This window comes from Eublepharis macularius, chromosome 11, assembly GCF_028583425.1.
Source record: "Eublepharis macularius isolate TG4126 chromosome 11, MPM_Emac_v1.0, whole genome shotgun sequence".
In the NCBI taxonomy this organism is placed as follows: domain Eukaryota; kingdom Metazoa; phylum Chordata; class Lepidosauria; order Squamata; family Eublepharidae; genus Eublepharis; species Eublepharis macularius.
This window is the reverse complement of record NC_072800.1, coordinates 80,836,890-80,850,467: the sequence shown is the minus strand read 5'-3', so window position 1 is coordinate 80,850,467 and position 13,578 is coordinate 80,836,890. Positions and strand designations below refer to the sequence as shown.

At 42.5% G+C, this 13,578-nt stretch overlaps 1 protein-coding gene across 1 annotated transcript in view; it reads right to left on the bottom strand.

Annotated features, from left to right (window-relative positions):
* The window catches only part of PTPRN2 (protein tyrosine phosphatase receptor type N2), an 816,843-nt gene that overhangs the window by 492,324 nt on the left and 310,941 nt on the right, over positions 1-13,578 (bottom strand). Inside the window, exon 6 of the mRNA XM_054990963.1 lies at positions 9,802-10,258. Within this exon, the coding sequence (XP_054846938.1) occupies positions 9,802-10,258 (457 nt within the window). The remainder of the gene's footprint in view (positions 1-9,801; positions 10,259-13,578) is intronic.

The window sequence follows — 13,578 nt, the reverse complement described above, 5'->3', positions numbered from 1 at the left end:
CTCTTGCTAAAGAAGACTTTTCAAATGAGAATTTTAGCTACATTTTGCTCTGATATGTCAACTGTAGATGGAATGGGGGAAGTGAGTTTATCAATGACACCAAAGAACATAAATAGAAGATGGCATCTGAGACAGGATAAGAAATAGCAGGTAGATTGGATTTCTTAGAAATGTATCTACAAAGAAAATCAAACAACAGACTTCTAAACATGTTATTAACAGAAGTCTGAATGGGAAAATACTAAGATACTGCAGATGAAATATATGTTAAGTAAACAAAAGTAACTGCAAAACTCTTAAAAACTGTGGATTAACTGTGCAAAAATATTGATACTAGACTGGGGATAATTTGGGTTCTTAAACTCACCCACATTTTAACTTAGAGTAATTGCCATTAATCTTATATAATTCTAGAATCATTTTTAATTTGCAGTCTCTTCTTTGTACTATTAATCTAGCTGATTTTCAGCAGAATGGTGTAAGATTAAAGAACAAGGGAGTCCTGCTCTGGGCATGTTTGCAAATATACACACTTGCTTCTACCTGAATTCTTGATATCTTTCTTCTCTCTTTTAATATTATAGATATAGTTTGCTGCAAATAATAGAATTAAAGTGAGTCTTCATTTTAAATCTGGCACATAAAAGTCACTTTAAAAGGTAAATTTTACCATGCAATTAACATCCCTACTGAAATCAATGGGCTAAGGCTGGAGTAACCCTGTTTAGGATTGCACTGTTACTTGTCCCTCAGAAAAAAAGCACAAATGTATAAAGCATATCTGCCTGGTCACTAGAAGCCAATTCTTTATTTTCTATAGGAGAGCAGTTATCTGCCAGAGTCTCTGATAAATAACACATTGCTAGGGAAAGACTTTGGGCTTCAGCCACCCTGACCATTTGCTCTGCATATAAACATAGAACTTCATAAGGAGACCCTGAGGATGGTGCCACATTCTCATCCAGTGATAGTTCCAATACTTTAGATCCATTGTCAGATGGTTCTGGATGGTAATCAGCATCCTCTTCTTCAGAATCATAAGAGTGCTGAAGTTGAGAAGGAGACAGAGGAGGGAGCCAAGCTTTTCCCCACAATGTGGATGGCCTTGGATCCAATGCATCAAACCCATGAGGGCCTCCAGCCCAATGACAGTGATATGGGAGGGGAATACAACAGGACAAATGGTGCTTACATTGAATCAACCGCTTCGGCTCCGAAGAATGAACACGCTTGGATCCACACTCACTGTTTTGACTTGGAGTCGGGGACTGTGCTATAGGAGTAGCACCTTGGATCCAACCAAAAGACTCACCCACTGGAGCCAGTTCGGCAAATGAGGTGGATTCGAAGCCATCTTCGATGGTCCACAAGCTGGACTCCACCCCCAACAAAGCCTGATCCAGCCCTCACGACTCACTTTCCAATGCTGAGAGTCCTGAAGAATGAAGGTGTGGCAAAGGAATCCTGGGAGGAAGCATAATGACTTTGTCCTCCGAACAATGTTCCTTGGATCGGCTCTGATGCTCTCAGCTCCGTTCTTGGCTTCAGGTAGACTTTGACGAATGCTTTGTCTTCTTGGGCTTCTTTGTAGGCGATTCTGACGAGGACCTCGGTTCCTAGGTAGTATGCGGAACCAAAGCTTTCAACACAGTCGGATCCAATCTTGGAGTCAACTGCACAGAGGTCACGGATCCTGCTCTGGATTGTTGATCCAGCGTCACTGTTGCCTGGTCAGCTCTCTTAGAAGAATCAGCTGAGTGCCCTTTAGAGGCCGATTTCTGACCCGTTATCGGGTTGGCTCTGGAGAAAACCTTATTCCACAATGCAGCCTTGAGGCATTGGGCCCTCTCATTCCTGGCCTTAGTTATAAATTGTTGGCAAAAGGAGCATGCGCTCACCTTATGCCCCTCTCTCAGGCACAGGAAACACAGGTTATGGTGATCCGATCTGGTCATCTTAATACCTCACTGGGTACACTGCTTGAACAGCAATTTCTCCGACATTATGGAGGACTCACCACAACAGCTCCCGACTTGTTCAGCTTGAGACAAACCATGGTCCAAACTCACCAAGGCAGAATCGGGATTCTTAAACAAAGTTAAAGTTCAGTCCAAAGGTCATTAACTGAAGATATATGTTAGAAGATTGATGAATTAGAAGAAGCACGAACAAGCTCGAAGCAAAGTTCCTCTCTTTGCAGCAGCTAAGAGAGAACTGGGTGGGGGTGGGTCGCTCCTCCTAGGTCACATGACTCGTTTTAGGTGGGAAAACCGGTTAATCTACGTGACCAGGGAGAAGTGGCCCCTAATGGAGCTCTAAAGAAGCTAAGTTTCTCCATCGGCAGGCCTGAACATGTGCAGTCCTAATGTGGGGATGCACAGAAGAATGAAGATGAAATGTTAATTACTTGTCCCTCAGAAAAAAAGCCCAAATATTTATAAAGCATATCTGCCTGGTCACTAGGAGCCAATTCTTTATTTTCTATATGAGAGCAGTTATCTGCCAGCAGGGGCGGCGCACCTATTGAGGCCAGGTAGGCGGTGGCCGCAGGCGCGGGGTGCCGGAGGGAGCGCTGGAAGAGGCGCGGGGGGTGAGAGCGCGCCCCCCAAAGCAGAAGCCTCCTATTCCTCCCACCCCGCGCCGCCGCCGCCGCCAGCACAAGCCCCCGGCCGGGCGCAGCCACCACGGGCAGACATCTGCTGCGGCGGGGGCAACCGAGCGGGAGAGCTCGGAGGCCGCCCGCCGCAGCTATTGGGCCGGCGGCAGCACGTGCGCTCCCGTGATGACATCACGCATGACGTCATCACGCAGGCAGGTGTGCACGTGCTCGTGCATGCGGGGGGGGGGGGGGCGCTTGGCCGGCCAGCCGCGAGCGTGGCAAACCCTAGCGCCGCCCCTGTCTGCCAGAGTCTTCAATAAATAATACATTGCTATGGAAAGAATTTATCTCACACAAAAAATTTAAATCAGGCTCAATGTAGAATGTCACCATTGTGTCCTGTCAACAGTCAGTTAAGGCCAACAAGGCAACCAGTCAGGTAAGTAAGGATAGATAGTTTTAGAACAACTCAATCTGCACTTAAGCAATGGATTGAGCCAAATCACAATCTGCTTTTGAGAAACTATATTGGCCCCTAGTGTTATCTTTTTATGCTGTACTTTTTATGCTGTACTCTGAGTAGCTCATGGCAGCAATGCATTCCTCCACTTTATCTTTACAATCACAGTGTAAAGTAAATTAGACTAAGAATGATCTGCCCAAGGCCACCCAGTGACCCTCACGGTTGAGTGGGAATTTGAACATGAGACTCCGTAGACCTAGTCTGATGCTTCAACTACTACTACACTCTGAACTGGTACCATCCTTGGGCCATCTACAGTAGTGATACTGAGATGTGGCAGAGAGCAGCAGCTCCTTCCATAGTGGTATCAAACAGTGAGGTGGCTAGATCCTGCCACCAGAGTCCCAGCTTGAGATTCAGAGTGCCTTACACATCTTACACCAAAGACCAAGTGCATACATTGTTCAGTACAGAGAACGATGCAGGATTTTTTTTTAAAAAAAACATTACTTGATAGTGAGCTTTCTCCCCTGCAAATTGGTTTCAGTAACGTTGCATCATCCCAAAAAAGCTGGATTGCTGAAGAAAAACCTATTAGTACAAACTTGCCATTTCATTTCCCTTCATTTTCAACTTATTTTCCATTCTTTCTATCAGGCTTATCAGTCTACTTCTGCAGGTTCCATAGTGTACAGCAAAGCACAGTCACAGTCTCAAGCAAAATGAAAATAAGGGAAAAGAAAATCACACAGGAAAAAATGAATTGCCAACGGCCCAACTTCAGAGTCCACTAAAAGACTTCTGGTGGATTTTTCTGGTTCATTTAATATAAAGGAGATAGAAAAGCTGCCTGCCTTCTCTGATGTATGTGTTTTTCTCACTCTAGGCAGCTGCCAGGAGTGCCTGAAAAAGAAACACCCTCCTGAAGATAAGCTCCTTGTGAAAGGTGACTGGCATCTTAAGGAACCACTAGGTCTATAATACTGGAGTTGTAGCCATGAGTTGCAAAAACAACAAACAGGAGTCTAGTAGCACTTTAAAGACTAGCACATTTATATCCCAGCATAAGATTTATGGACTAGAGACCATTTCAGATACATATTTTAAGGTACCACAAGACTCTGTATGTTTAGACTTAGAATATTAAATACTGTTATCTGCTGTACAACCACGGTTTCTGATCACTGAAAGGCTAAGAGCAACCAAAGATGCAACTGAGAGCAGTTCTGGACAATGTAGTGTATTAAGTATACCAGAAAATATGGTAGAAAATGACTAGACTAAAGGTTTCAAAAGAAAATAAACTATTAAAGTATAAAGGGACTTAAAATCTAATGAGTTTCGTAGTATTTTCTACAGATGATTTGTCTGGAAATTCCTTGGGGATTTTGATTAAAAAAGATAAGCACTTTATTTTAACTATGGCTAGGTTAGTATTCACTTGACAGATGATCACACACAAAGGTGCATATCCCACTGTCATTTCCCCTGTCTCTTGCATAGACACCCAGCTGGTATCTTGGCCTGCATTATGGCAAGGACAGCACCAGGTAACAAGCAAGGATTAAGTCAAGATCTGTTCATCATGTAGAACCTACTTATAGCAAAAGGAATCTGCTAGTTAGTTTTGAATTTACTAAAAATGACTAAGTACCCTTTAAGCTATTGTTTAGCCTTAGAGAAAATCTCATCTATATCTGGAGGTAAATACATTGGTCGCTTAGGCACCCAAGAGACAAAACAGAATATGCATGAAAGAATTTCAGATGGTTTATAAGTTTGTATTCAAAAGAAAATGTTAAATATTATATTCACACAATGAAAAGTTACTCCTGGATACATTATACCCATGGAAGCTAAATTGGGAAAATCCAGTATATTTTGCAGCACATATTGTTCAGTGTGAGTGTTAAGTACCTGTTCTCTATTGATTCCTGCAAAGAAAGGAGAAGTAGGAGCGGGTATGATAATGAAAGCAATATGGACTGGTTTGCTTTAATAGCAGTCCTCTTTCAGAGATGTGCAGTGCCACCTAGACTTTGCATAAACATTTGGTTTTTGAAACCTATTACTAGGCAGGTACTCATCTATGAATGCTGTCACTTTGAGCATGAACACAGTGGGCTCTCTAACGAAATAGCAACATTTCTGTAAGTTTCATATTTAAGAGAAAATAGATGTGTGAAAGTGGTATGTAAAAAAGCCTATTAAAATACAGCATACGTAACACACCATTTTGTGATGAATGAACTAAAATGTCACACATCATATTAATGTTAATTTACAAACACTGATCATCAGTTTTTCCAACATTCTGAACCATAGCATTAGTCCTTGGTTGAGATCTAAGAGAAGTTCCAACAGCCAGAACTACCCAGGCTCCCCGTTTTCTCTCTGCATGTCCCATCACTTGACATTTGATTCTTCATCCCTTCTGTCGATGCTGAGTGTATGAACTGACCCCGTTGAAAAGAACTCAACTTAAGAGGAAGTCAAGTGATGCTTGGTGTTGTGTACAGCCTCTAATGGTGGCTTTGCATATGCAAGTTATCCCTTAAAATTGTAGTCACTGGCTGAAGAGATGCGCATGTGGAGCAGCTTGCTAAAGTAGTCCTTGTGATTTTTATTTCAGCAGTGCTTTTTCCACTGTACAAGATGTTCTAGAATCCTTCATTCATCTTGATGACAAACCATGTGAATTAGAGTCAAATAAAATGTGATGACAAAAGATATGAGAATATTCTCCCCCCTTTTTAAACTTCAAATTGCAAGTATGCAATTGCAGCTTTTATAATCTAAATTCCCTCACCCCAGGCTATTATTTGTGCCACAGAGAAAAGTGTATAGGTACCCATATAGTACCAGTATCTATCCCCCCCCCCGCCACCCCAAATCAGGCAGCCCTAAAGGGACTCAGATTTCAAAAACTACATGGGAACAAAGACCTAAACTCACTTCTCACCACACAGCAGCCTGGTATTCTCCTGCAAAGAAATAATGCGGGGGGGGGGGATTCACATGGCAAAAATAGTGCAGATGCATAGAGTTAAAAATCTCTCTACAGGGCTGGAGCTCCTGTGCAACTGCATTTAAAAAATTAAAAATAGCAGAATTCCTATTCCTGGATCTCCGATTGTCACATCTAGCTTGGTCCACAGAGACTTCAGGTATCTGAAGAAGGGTGCTCTGACTCTTGAAAGCTCACATTTTGAATATCTTGTTGGTCTCTAACATGCCACTGGACTCATATTCTGCTGTTCTACTGCAGACCAATATGGCTACCCACCTAAAACTATTATTTTCTAGTATTATTATTATTTTATTCAATTTTATCCCGCCCTCCCTGCAAGCAGGCTCAGGGTGGGTTACATCAAAATAAGATGCAAGTTAAAATCCAGCTAAAAATATACAATCATAAAATACAAATTTCAATCCCCAAGATGATAGTCTTCATTAACACAACAGTCGCCCCAACTACACAGGGGGGAGGGAAGGGAAAGGGGGGAAACAACATTCCAAGAGAAGACTGGAAAGGAGGCTCAACAGATAGCATAGAAATGGCCTCAATCACATGCCTGGCAGAACATCTCCATCTTACAGGCCCGCCAAAAAGATAGATGGTCTCGGCAGGCCCACGTGTCAACAGACAGAGAGTTCCACCAGGTGGGAGCCAGGACTGAGAAAGCCCTGGCTCTGGTCGAGGCCAGTTGAGTCTCCTTGGGGCCGGGGATCACCAGCAGATGTTTATCTGCAGATCTAAGTGCTCTCCAGGTCCATACAGCGAGAGGTAGTCTTGCAGGTATGCTGGTCCCAGTCCACTCAGGGCTTTATAGGTTAAAACCAACACTTTGAAGCCAGTGTAGCTGCTGCAAGATGGAAGTAATGTGTGCCCTATATGGAGTTCCAGTTAGGACACGCGCAGCAGCATTCTGAACCTGCTGCAATTTCTGGGTCAGACCCAAGGGAAGCCCAGCATACAGCAAGTTACAATAGTCCAACCTGGAGGTGACCATTGCATGGATCACTGTCGAAAGGTAGGGGGCAAGCTGCCTAACCTGCTGGAGATGGGAAAAGGCAGACTGGGCAACTGCCGTGATCTGGGCCTCCATGGAAAGGGAGGTATCCAGCATCACTCCAGGGTGCCTGACTGCTGGTACAGGTACAAGTGGCACCCCATCAAAAGTTGAGAGCCAGATTCCTGAACTTAATGACCCCCAGCCCAAGTACAAGACTTCCATCTTCATAGGATTCAGCTTCAGTCGACTCTGCTTCACCCATCCAGACACGGCCTCCAAATTAATACCTCCAGGGCCGAGGGGCTGGCCATTCATCAACAGATACAGCTGGGTGTCATCAGTGCACTGATGGCAGCCCAGTCTGAAACTTTCTGCCAACTGAGCGAGGTGGCACATATAAAGATTGAATAGGAGAGGGAAAAGAATCGCCCCTTGCAGGACTTCACACACCAATGGGTGGCATGTTGATAACTTCTCCCGAAGCGCCACCCTCTGTCCTCAACCGTGGAGAAAGGAGACAAACCACTGTAAGGCCAACCCTTCTATCCCTACATCAGTGAGGTGATGAGTCAACAAATCGTAGTCAGCTGTGTCAAACGCTGCTGAGAGATCTAGCAGTACCAACAGCACTGGCCCAACTCAGTCCAGGGTCAAATCCGCATTCACCCATTACCCGCATGTTTATCGGATATCTTCCGTTTGCCTCCAATCCGCGTTTTTTTCCTCTTCGTTCACATTCCTGCTTCCAATCCGTCTTTCTCGCGTGTCCCTCCGGTCACACGGCCGATAGAAAACCGCTTTTTTGAGCAGGACCTTTTTTTCCCGCCCATTTTTTTAAATTTTTTTGAGCGCACTTTTCCGTTATTTCGATCTTGCCTTATAAAGAAACATCATTGAAGATAATGATGCCTCTCTTTCCCCCACTGACAGCACTGATGGCTCTCTCCTATTTCTTTTTTGGAAATTTGGAAGCATGTGGGAAGCTTTCGTGGGCATTTCCTATGCAGGACAGTTCAGTGCCTGAATTTTACTGAAGTGTCACTTCCTTGGAGTGTCATTATTTCGATATTTCGTAATTTCGATATTACAGTAATATAAAATAAAAAAAATAAAAAACAGTTAAAAAGGAAGTTTTGCGAGTCCGTTCTGAGGATGGATTCACCCCAAAATGATTTTTCAAACTACCAGATTTGATTCAGAAACAGCATAATCAATAAATCCAATGCTATGAAGTCAAAAACAGTCTTTTGCAGACTACAGAGCACTTGCAAGTTGAATCAGCCAATAGGAACTCTTGGAACGGCCGGAGAGACAGGAAGGGGGGTGGTTTTTAAAAAAACCGCGTAAATTGCACATTGGCCCGTTCACGGCCACCGTGAAACTCCCGTTGAAAACCTGTGACCACATATTCAGGAGAAATGCGAATGAAATGCGTCTGTTTAATGAGGTAATGTGACCGGCACTCCGGATTGCGTGGGGAATGCGGGGAACATGCGACTTAGAATGAGTAATGTGGATTTGCCCCAGGTGTCTGCGAAGATCGTCTGTGAGGTCGACCACTACTGTCTCCGTCCTGTGGCCTGGACAGAAGCTGGACTGAAATGGGTTCAGGGCAGAGGAATCCTTCAGGAAAACCTGCAGCTGTTCTGCCACTGCCCGTTCCATCACCTTTCTCAGAAACGGGAGGTTCAAAACTTGGCGGGTACTGGATGGGTCATTGGGGGCCTAGAGAAGGTTTTTTCAAGAGCGGTTTCACCACCACTTCCTTAAGCACTCTCAGAAATACTCTGGAGCTCAAAGATAGGTTGACAATGGCCTCCAAAGGCCTAACCACCAGAGTTTCACCCTTTTAACTTCATTGACTTCAATGGACTTAGAAGGGTATAACTTTTCTTAGGAATGAACTGTTAGCAACTTACACTAATTTTCCTTTGTCTGCAACAGCAGGTTTCAAACTTTCTCCTTGCAGTTTTGTCATTGATTTCTTAACTCCTAAGAAAACTTTGTGAACCTGCCGCATAACCCTTTTGGCACCTCTTAGATTCTTAGATATGGATTCATGGAAGACAGGTCCATCAGTGGTTACTAAGCCATGATGACTAAAGCAAACCCTCACATCCACAGACAGTAAACCTTTGAATGCTAGGAGGCAATATTGGGGGCATTAGCCTCTATATTTTGTTTGCTGGCCATCCAGGGCAACTGGTTGACTGCTACATGAAACAAGATGGACCACTGGTCTTATCCAGCAGGACGCCTCTCATACATTCTTATACTTTCTGTATTGTGGAGGATTCTGGGAAGAATCCTAGGGTGCAATCAGAGGCATTGGTAAGGCCTGTTCAGCATCACCAGCACCCCATGTGGACTGACACTGTATACTCCAAATCACGCCCTGTCCCTCTTGTTCAACTGTGCACTGAAAGGGAAGGAAAGATGAACAACGATGGCAAATTGTCTTTTGAGGATGTTTGTCTATTATTACTCATATTCTCCTTCACTCAATAAACTTTCAAGAAATCATAAAGTTTTCAGAGTGTAAGCTTGTGAGAGTCAAAGCTCCCTAAAATCTTGTTGAACTTTAAGGTTCCACTGGATTAAAATCCAGCTGTTCTACTGTGGACTAACATGGTGCACAGTTCCCTAGAACACAGTTTGAAAATCTCGGGTCTAGGACATCAGATAAGAGATTGATAAATAACTAAAATAAATAGATCCCTTACCATCCACTCCAGTTAGAGGGGCTCTCACGTCACCCTGTGCAGAGCCAGGTACTATCAATACAGATCCAGGCCTTTGTTGAAATGATGTTCTCATCTTAAAATCTCCTGTCTTCTCCTTGGGCAATGTTCCATCAAGGTGGTCCATCGGGGGAGGCTTGAGCATATTGTTATAGGAGGAAATTGCTTTAGTCCTGCTAAGAGAAAAACTTCCATCAAGGTTGTTAGCTGCGACCTTTTGACTGATGTATGCATTTAATGCTGACAAGAGTGCCTTTCTATCAAACTCTTCTTCTGGCTTCATTGGAAACATATCTTTCTGTGGTTGGTTGAAGGTTCTCATTGGGAGGTTTTCAGTATATTTCAAGTGGGCTGCCGTTGAATGTGTCAAATCAGATGCTCTTCCTTTAGAATTATGTACCATATAGTTAATTATAGGGTCAGGAGGGATGGTATCAACCTAGAAAGAAAAAGGCAAGTTGCATTTTTCTATGCAGACCATTTCTAATTAGTCAGCATGAGAACTCCATAAAAATACCTATCATTGATGCTCCCTGTTTTAATCACATATTTAAGCAACGTCTAGTTACATGTTACATCAAAGTACAGCTGGATTCTGCAACCTATCAATTATGCAAATTGTCTTGATTCCTAATTTGTAGTGGATCACAGGAATATTCTGCTCCTCCTCTTCAAATGGACATTTGCCCTGCTTTCTGGCTATTAGAAACCTTATTCAGTCTTATCCATGGTTTTTGAGGTATCAACAACAACAACATTTGATTTATATACCGCCCTTCAGGACAACTTAATGCCCACTCAGAGCGGTTTACAAAGTATGTCATTACTGAGAGAGCCGTGACTAGCCCAAGGTCACCCAGCTGGCTTCAAGTGGACGAGTGGGGAATCAAACCCGCCTCTCCAGATTAGAGTCCCGCGCTCTTAACCACTACACCAAACTGGCTTTATATACCATGCTTTGTATACATTACCAAATCTATCTTGGCATACATAAGGACTATGAAGTTACTTTAGAAATAATGGAAGCTAAGCTTTGCAGTGGTCATGCCCACCTTCCTTAGAATTGAACAACACAGCTGTACAATGCTGGGGAAGGGGAAGAAGAAAAGCATCAATATCCTGGCTCCGTTCTAGTGCAAACAACATATGATCTCTGTGCACCAGTAACAAAGGATCCTTACATTAAACTCTGTGATCAATGTCATACTATATTCAGCAATTTTTAAGAAACCAGAAGTTCAAGCAAAACATCCCAATAGCTATTAGTGTGATAAATAATACATGATCTATAATAATAAACAATTTCTCAACATTTTAAAAGTATGAAGTGTTTTCTTATTTCTTTCCTCTCTATTCAAAAATGTTATTTTCAGCTGACAGTTGAACCAAACTAAGTGCGAGATCTAGTATACACTGTACATTGCGGGGAGGGGGTGCTGCAGCCATGAAAACACACTACTATAACATTTTCAAGCCAAAGATCCAAACATTATATGCACTGGGAAACAATTTAGAAGTGTACAAAGTAAAGATGTCTCACACAGGGAACCAAGGAACCACATGTACAACAGTTTCTCTTTAGCCTTCCTAAATGGTGCTCATGAAGATAAAGAGACTTTCCAGAAGGGCTTTCAGTGCTGTTGGGAAGGAAACATGGCAGGTACTTTTTACCTACCCACAAGGCTTTTTGGATCCTTTCAGTGCTCTGAGTGCACAACTTTAAATAGCCAGCAGAAGATGTGGAAACAGTATCTTAGCAGAGAATTTACAAAAGATACATGCTAGTTAGAACGTTGGATTTTAAGCAAACCCTTTTTTTAAAAAAAAAAGTCTGGGTACTCTCAGGGCTTGGGTGATTAGTAATTTCTCTACCTCTCTTGAAAGCAAATAAGTCTCTCAAGAAGAATAACAAAAGAATCATCTTATACAAATTGGGTACAACTGTCAATCACAGCCCGGATTGGTAACAAGAATGCTCCAGCAGTCTCTTACCAGGCTGATAGGAAACAATTTATGTTCTTTTTAAAAATCCGTATTAAAAATATGCTATTAAGAGCAGTAGCCCTAGTCTGAAAGCATCCTCTCTTTGGTAGCCAATAAAAGGTCACAGTCTAGAATCATACACAACTGGAACTTCCGATATTAAATTTAAAGCCGCTACTAGCCATGATGCTCTATGGATGGAGACAGCAGCATTGTTCTGTTCCTTGGCATCTTTGTAGTGAAAGCTCTAAACAACAGTCTGGAAAACAGACTGGAAATCCAGTTTAGCTGAATTCAGAAATGTCCAAAAAAGACTTAATTGGATCATACCACTCTGTCTAAAGTTAGCCAAGTCTGACTTATTTAAAATCAGGAGTGACTTTGTTTCACAGCAAGTCTCCTCCTCAAGGCCAAAGAAATTCCTAGGATAAAAGGACAAAATCCCCATGGGATGCATATAAAAGATGCAACCTGAAATCCCAGGTAAGACATAACATGGGTAAATGATGCAATCCTAATGTGTTCTTAGACCATTAAGAACAATAGTAATAATTGTGCAGCATGTTACATTAATCAGCATTTATTAGAATTTAGCATCGTATTTCAGGCAAAGACGACAGTATAGAAGAACCATTGTATGGAACCTAGACTCAACTTCCAAACATAGTTATTTTTTAATCAAAGAAATGGGATCACAGCCTTTTTGTGCTAGGGCCATTTCAGCGTTGCTTTATGGTAGCTGAATACTTTTGGACCCGACTACTCTGCCTTACTTCAAAGTTAAAGGGGTTTCACAGGATAACCCTGCAGCAGACCTTTTCTTTTTTCTTTTGCAGTTCTGAATTGCCATTGATGACAGGGATTTGTGGATTCCTTTTGCTGGCATCTCTGGTTGCATGACAATGGCAATAGCTAACCCTACTGGATGAGGAAGCAAAGGCAGGCTGGAGGGAAAGGAGGGAGAGGAAAAGCAAAGAGATATCCTGTGAGCAGGCATCAAAAGAGTTTGGATTTTTGAGTCAGAGAGCAAAGATATCCGACAACGGGGTGGGTGGGGGAGCAAAGCAGTTCTAGTCCTAACACGGAAGCTACTCCAAATCCGATTGCACCTGAACAGAAACAACTTTCAGGTTCTTGTTCAAGCAAAAGACATTCTTTTGCAGAGAGAGCTGCTGTTCAATCACATTTTGCCACCATCTTAAGATTTTTTAAAATTGTTTGTTACTTTTGAGTTCTTCATTGTATTGACCAAGGACAAACTTTAAACCTCTCATTCTAAAGAATGGTCAAGATGGGCAGCTGTGTTAGTCTGCACTCTGCAGCAGTAGAAAACAACAAGAGTCCAGTAGCACCTATAAGACTAACAAAATTTGTGGAAGGGTATGAGCTTTCTAAGTCACAACTCAAAGTGAGCTGTGACTCACAAAAGTTCATACCCCGCCATAGTTCGGTTAAGTAAACTGACCCTTCAGAAAGAAAGTGTCATCGAAGTGCACAGTACTTTATCCCTTGCAGACTATTGAATATTAGACTATCCACATCTAAATGGGAAAAATTGATTTTTTTCCAGACACTATCAACTACAATTATGGTACACAACATAAAAACTGTTATTACCAACAGTTAGCCTTCTGAAGTCTCTACAGATCATTGAAGCCAGCACACTTTCATTAAAAATGCCATGAGTTAGAATCATAAGCATACCTAAAATTAGTGGCAAGCAAACTAAATCAATGTGACTTCTGAAAAATCATGGTCAAGATATTCCTGTGGTCA